At 41.9% G+C, this 6,000-nt stretch overlaps 1 protein-coding gene across 2 annotated transcripts in view; it reads right to left on the bottom strand.

The window, feature by feature from the left end:
• Positions 1-700: 700 nt before the first annotated feature.
• The window catches only part of SAXO1 (stabilizer of axonemal microtubules 1), a 118,609-nt gene continuing 113,309 nt past the window's right edge, over positions 701-6,000 (bottom strand). For both annotated transcript variants that reach the window (XM_077148082.1, XM_077148081.1), the window contains exon 4: positions 701-2,078. In XM_077148082.1, the coding sequence (XP_077004197.1) occupies positions 1,075-2,078 (1,004 nt within the window). In that variant the 3' untranslated portion in view covers positions 701-1,074. The remainder of the gene's footprint in view (positions 2,079-6,000) is intronic.

The raw sequence follows: 6,000 nt of genomic DNA, 5'->3' as shown, positions 1-6,000 counted from the left end.
TGAAGCTGCATCCGAGCTATAGGTTTTTGTTTTGTTTTGTTTTGTTTTGTTTTGTTCTTACTATTATTACTTTTATTTTTTTTCTCTATATTAACATTCTATATCTTTTTCGGTTATATTGCTAGTTCTTCTAAACCGATGCAAATGTACTAAGAAACGATGATCATGCATCTATGTGATGATGTTAAGAATTACTGATTGCATATGTAGAATGGTATGATTTCTAAAAAAAAAAAAAAAAATGGACAGCACAATACTACCTAATTGTAATGTAATTATGTTAAAACACTGAATGAAGCTGCATCTGAGCTATAGTTTTTTTTTCTTATATATTTTTGTATTTTTTATTTTTATTTTTATTTTTTCTCTATATTATCATTTTATTTCTTTTTCTGTTGTCTTGCTATTTCTTTTTCTAAATCGATGCATATGTACTAAGAAATGATGATCATACATCTATGTGATGATATTAAGAATTACTGATTGCATATATAGAATGGAATGATTTCTAAATGTTGTGTTAGGTAATTTTTTTTTTTAATTAATAAAAAAAAAAGAATTCAGGGCCCAAGGCATTTCCACCAAGGCAAGATGCAGTAGGCTCCATAGTCAGAGATCTGTCCAAAGGCACCAAGGAACACAGGCTGTTCTCTATATGGACAGTACACGGGAGTAAACACACGGACCTGCAGAGTCAATCCCCCAAGATAGGTTTTATTCTTCGGCACTTCGTATTTGGCAAGAGTTAACCATAATGTCAACTCATACAATGATTAAATTAATAATATACATCTGGATACAGGAAACCCTCATAGAAACCAGCTTTGATTCCCATGAGCACAAGGCAGGGGACCCAGGGAAGGGCACAGCTGAGAGAGTTAAGGAGGGGGGTTAATTAGCCAGTGATTCAATTTTCCTGGAATCAAGTGATTCTCATTTCATTCAAGTGTCCTGGGAATGATGATGATTTATTTTTTTCCATTTTGGGAAATTATTTTATTTTGTCCAAGGAATAATTCTTAATAGTCTGCTTTTAAAAGTTCTGTGCAACTTCTAAATAATGCTTTTTTTCAATCAGGCAGACACTGCCAACTCCCTCTGCTTAGGGGTCTCCGCATCCCCCACGGAAAGACGGCTGTTCCTCTGAGAGCCCGTCTGGGACACCGGCCTGTACATCCTGTGCCCCAGAGCATCCGTTTCCTCAAAGGCATAGCCGGGGGGCTCAGGGTATGAGGCCAGGCACCTGACCATGTCCTTGGGAGTAAAACTGGTGGCGTAGGTGGTCTGGCCCTCCACCGGTATGTTCCCTCGGGAGCCAGGCCAGGGGGGCTTGCAGCTCTTGGTACTGCTGGGGGGGTGGGGAACATAGTGGGCCCGAGCGGTGGTCAGGTAGTCCAGGGGCTCTGCGGGAAGGTCCAGCCGGGGGACGGGCTTGACTGGCTCCGTGCGAGTGGTGGCCCATGGCTTGTAGTCATCCTTGGTGGTGGTTGAGCTTTCAAAGCGGCCACCCTTCTTGATCTGCAGCACTGGCCGGCAGGACTGAGCTGGGGCTCCTTTAGGGTATGTGTAATGGGCCTGCACAGTTGTCATAAGATCCATCTTCTCTTCAGGAGGGACATAGGTGAGGGGAGCTTTGGAGAAAATCTGGGGCATTGGCCAAGCTTGGTACTTCTCTCGAAACTCAGTGGAATTACAGAAAGGCACGTCTAACCCACAGGGCTTGGCTGGAGGTTTCAGGCTCTTGGCAGGGTCCCCCATCAAGCCCCGGAAGGACTCTCTGTGAGTGGTAAGGCTCTCAAAGGGGACTTCACAAGGTCTGAACTTCTCTGCCTCACGCGCAAAGCGCTTCTCCAAAGGGTGGGCTACGTAGCTCATCTTGTAGTTGGTCAGATCCTCCAGGGGGATGTTGCAGAGCTTGGGCACTGCCAGAGGCTTACAGCTCCTGCTGGTCACCAGGTCCTTGATGGGGTAGTCATCCTGGTGTGTGGTTCTTCCCTCAAACTTGGCTGACGAAGGCCGGTAGTTGTATTCTGGGCGAAGTGGTTCTCGTCTGGGTTGGTTCCAGGGTAAATAATCAGCTGAAATTAAAGAAAAATGACAATTAATAATAAATCAAGTCACCCACCCTGCATATATTCTAAGGGGACCCAAAGTCCCCAGCCAGTCTCTAATGAGGCATTCTTTGAGAAAACAGGAGGACAGGGCAGGCCCCAGCTGCCACACCTCGGCCAAGGACTTGATGTTTCAACTTTATAGGACTTCTAGGCTTCTGTGCAGAACAGACACATTTACAAGCATTCTCATCAAATCTCACAATGCTGTAAGCCAAGATTTTAGAGGGCTCATAGCTGTGGGAGGATCTGGGGAATCCATTTTAGCAGAGGAGCCCAACTACTTGCTGACCCTGACCCAAGAAACATTCCTTTCACCTGTGGGAAAGATGTCCTCTGAATTAGCAAAGTGAAAGAGAAGATGCAGGTCATAAAGGGAGACAGGGGTATAGGAAGACGGTGGGCCACCAAACTTACCTGGCCATCGCGGGGGTGGTAGCCATGGTGTACCCAGGGCCCTCACATCCAATCCACATGAACCAAACATGCTGCTCCAAAGGAATTAGGGCATTGTAACTGCTGGTGAGAGAATAACAGCAGCTTCCAGTTCTATAGAGCTTATGACATGACAGGCAGTTGTCCCAAGTGTTTTAATATAATCTATTAACTCACTGAATCCTCAGGCAATCCTACTGAGGTAGATACTGTCAATATTCACATTTTGTAGATGCAGAAACAGAGGCACAGAGTGGATAGAAAACTTGCCCAAGGTCACCTGACTAGAAATAGAAAAGCATAGACTCAACTCCAGAGCAAAGAAAACTTGCCCAAGGTCACTTGGTTAGAAATAGAAAGGCAGGGACTCAACTCCGGATTCTGAGTCCATGCTCTTATATGCCCCCACTAGCTAGAAGTAGCAATTAAGGAACACCAGCTCATTGTGCTCAGGCCTTGACATATATTATCTCAGTTCCTCTTCCCAATAGACTTTTGTGATGGGTATGATTGGCTCCATTTTACAGATTTTCAAAAGCAAGGGTAAGCATGGCAAGCTAAGTGACTTGCCCAAAGTCACAGAGCTAGAAAGTTAAGAGTTGGAATTTAATCCATGGAGTTGATTCCAAAACCACAGCCCATATCACAGTTAGGGGAGCTACATTTCTAGACAGAGCAAAGGTTAAAGAAAAAAGAGACTACTGACAAATGATCAGGGAAGGCTTCAAGAAGGAGGGGAACTTCAGAACGTTTGATGAATGAAAATATTTGGGCAGCTGTATCTAGGAGGACATAAGTTCAAGAGGTTCGAGAGGAAGCTCTACTGTGGAACTGGATTTGCCAAGGTTTACAGGTAGACCAGGATCCAAGGAAATATTCATCAGAGATGCGCACCCCCCACCTCCAAATTATTGGGAGGGAACATTCATCTGTTCCCCATGCATCTTGAGGGATAAGACATTTCCTCAGACAGCACTGCAAGTTACTTCCAAGTAACTTCACCACACAGATTCGTAGGGTAGCTCTGAGACTAGAAGTCTAGAGTTGGGCTGATAGAGAAAAATTGATGGCAAACCGTGTTATTTGATCACCTGGAACACTGCTGCCTTTCTTTTCATAACACTTGGCTCTCATCCAAGTCCTGCACGGCCCCACTTGGTGCCCACCAATTTTTAGGCTGCAAGTAGCCAATACGAACTCTACTAAGCCCTATGAATTCATAGGGAATTGTCTTGTTACAGCTTCAAAAAGAGAACAAAAGCAGCTTCCCAGGGGCCTTAAGTTCATACAGCCAAAACTAGCAGAGATCCTCAGTATGCTTTTTTTTTAATAGACTTTTTATTCTGAAATAATTTCAAGCTTACAGGACATATGCAAAAACCCTAACAGAGAACTCCAACATATTCCCCACCCAGATACCCGGGATCCACCAACTTTTAACATTTGCCACATTTGCTGTATCATTGTATCTATCCACACACTCATCTATTTATATGTCTGTCTGTTTTTCTATTTTCTAAGCATTTGAGAATGGGTTATATACATCAAGCTTCTTGAACACTTAATATTTCTATTCTTAAGAACAGGGATACTCACTTATATAACCACTTTAAGTACAGTTAAATTCAAGAAATTTAACATTTATTACAGCCTATGTTCCAAATTTTTCTTAGGTCCCAATAATGTCCTTTGGGGCATTTTCTCCTCCATTATTAGATCCAGTCTGGGACTATTTATTGTCTTTAGTAGTGCCTTTAATCTCTCACTTTTTAAATTGTAGAAACATCTACATGACATCGAACCTTCCCATCACAACCCCTCCCAAGCACTCAGCTCAGAGGGATTAATCACAACGACAGGTTCATGCTGCCCTCACCGCCATCCGTTACCAGAACTTCGCCACCATCCCAAGCAGAAACCCTGCACCCATCATGCATTAATTCCCCTTCTCCACATCCGCTCCCCGGCCCTGGTAACCTGAGGTCTGCTTGTATGTCTATTAATTTGCATATTTTAGCTATTTTATAGGAGTGGAATCATAATGGTATACTTTTTTAACATTTGAGGTATAATTTGTGTGCCATGAAATGTACCATCTTGGGTCGGTTCGGGGTTGGTTCAGTGGTGGAATGTTCGCCTTTCATGGGGGAGACCCGGGTTCGATTCCCAGACAATGCCCCCACACATACATAAAGGCACCATCTTAAGCATGCAACTTAACAACTTTTACAGATTTGTGCAACCATCACCAATGTTCAGTTATAGGATATTTCCATCAACCCAAAAATATCAGTCATGCCATCTGCAGTCAGTCTTCATTCACTCCCTCCCACAGCCAACACTAATTTGCTCTTGGTCTCTATTTAAAATACGCTTTCTGGACATTTCAAATAAAGGAATCACATAGCGTGCGGTATTTTGCAACTGTCTTTATCCACTTAACATAATGCAATTGAGGATGATCCATGTTGTAGCACATATCAGTAGCTCATTCCTTTTTGTTGAAAAAAATGCAGATATGCTACACTTTGGTTATCTATTCACCAGGTGATGAACATTTTGGATTGTTTTGGCTTGTTGGCTATTATGAAAAGTTCTGCTATGAACGTTTGCATAAAAGTCTTTGTGAGGACACAGGTTTCATTTATCCTGAGTAGATAATGAAAAATGGAATTGCTGGGTCATACGGTTAAGTCTATGTTCAATTTATTATGATACTGCCAAACTTTTTTCCAAAGTAGATGTGCCACCAGCAGAGCATGAGGTTCTCATTTCTCTGCATCCCTGCCAAAATTTGTTATTCTCCTTTTAATTTTTTTATTATAGGCATTCTTGTGGGTGTGTAGTGGCATTTCATCCTGATTTAAAATTGCATTTCCCTAATGAGTAAATGATGTTGAGCATCTGGGATTGTTTATTAGCCATTCATATATCTTCTTTGGTGAAATCTCTATTAAAATGTTTTACCCATTTTTATATTGAGTTGTCTTACTGAGTGAGTTTTAAGGGTTCATTGTATCTTCTGAACACAAATCCTATACTAAATACCTAAATACATGATTTATAAATATTTTCATATTTATAAACTATAAAGTCTGGCCCTTGTCTTTATATTTTCTTAATGGTGTCTTCTGAAGCACAAAGGCTTTGAATCTTTGAAATTTTTAAGTCCAACTTATTTTTCCTTCATGCTTTTAGCGTCAAATCTAAGAAGCGTTAGCCTCACATATTCTTTCCTTTTTTTTTTTTTTTTTTTTTGCATGGGCAGGCACAGGAATCGAAACCAAGTCTCTGGCATGGCAGATGAAAACTCTGCCTGCTGAGCCACCGTGGCCCGCCCTCTGTCCTCTATTTTATTCTAAAGGTTTATGGCTCTAGTCTTACATTTGGATATCTTTTATTTTCTGAGTTAACATTTGTATATGGTGTGATGTAAGGGTCTCTGTTCTTTTTG

The sequence above is a fragment of the Tamandua tetradactyla genome, chromosome 2, assembly GCF_023851605.1.
Source record: "Tamandua tetradactyla isolate mTamTet1 chromosome 2, mTamTet1.pri, whole genome shotgun sequence".
Taxonomy (NCBI): Eukaryota; Metazoa; Chordata; class Mammalia; order Pilosa; family Myrmecophagidae; genus Tamandua; species Tamandua tetradactyla.
Note: the sequence above shows the minus strand (reverse complement) of the source record. Positions and strands in the feature narration are given on the sequence as shown.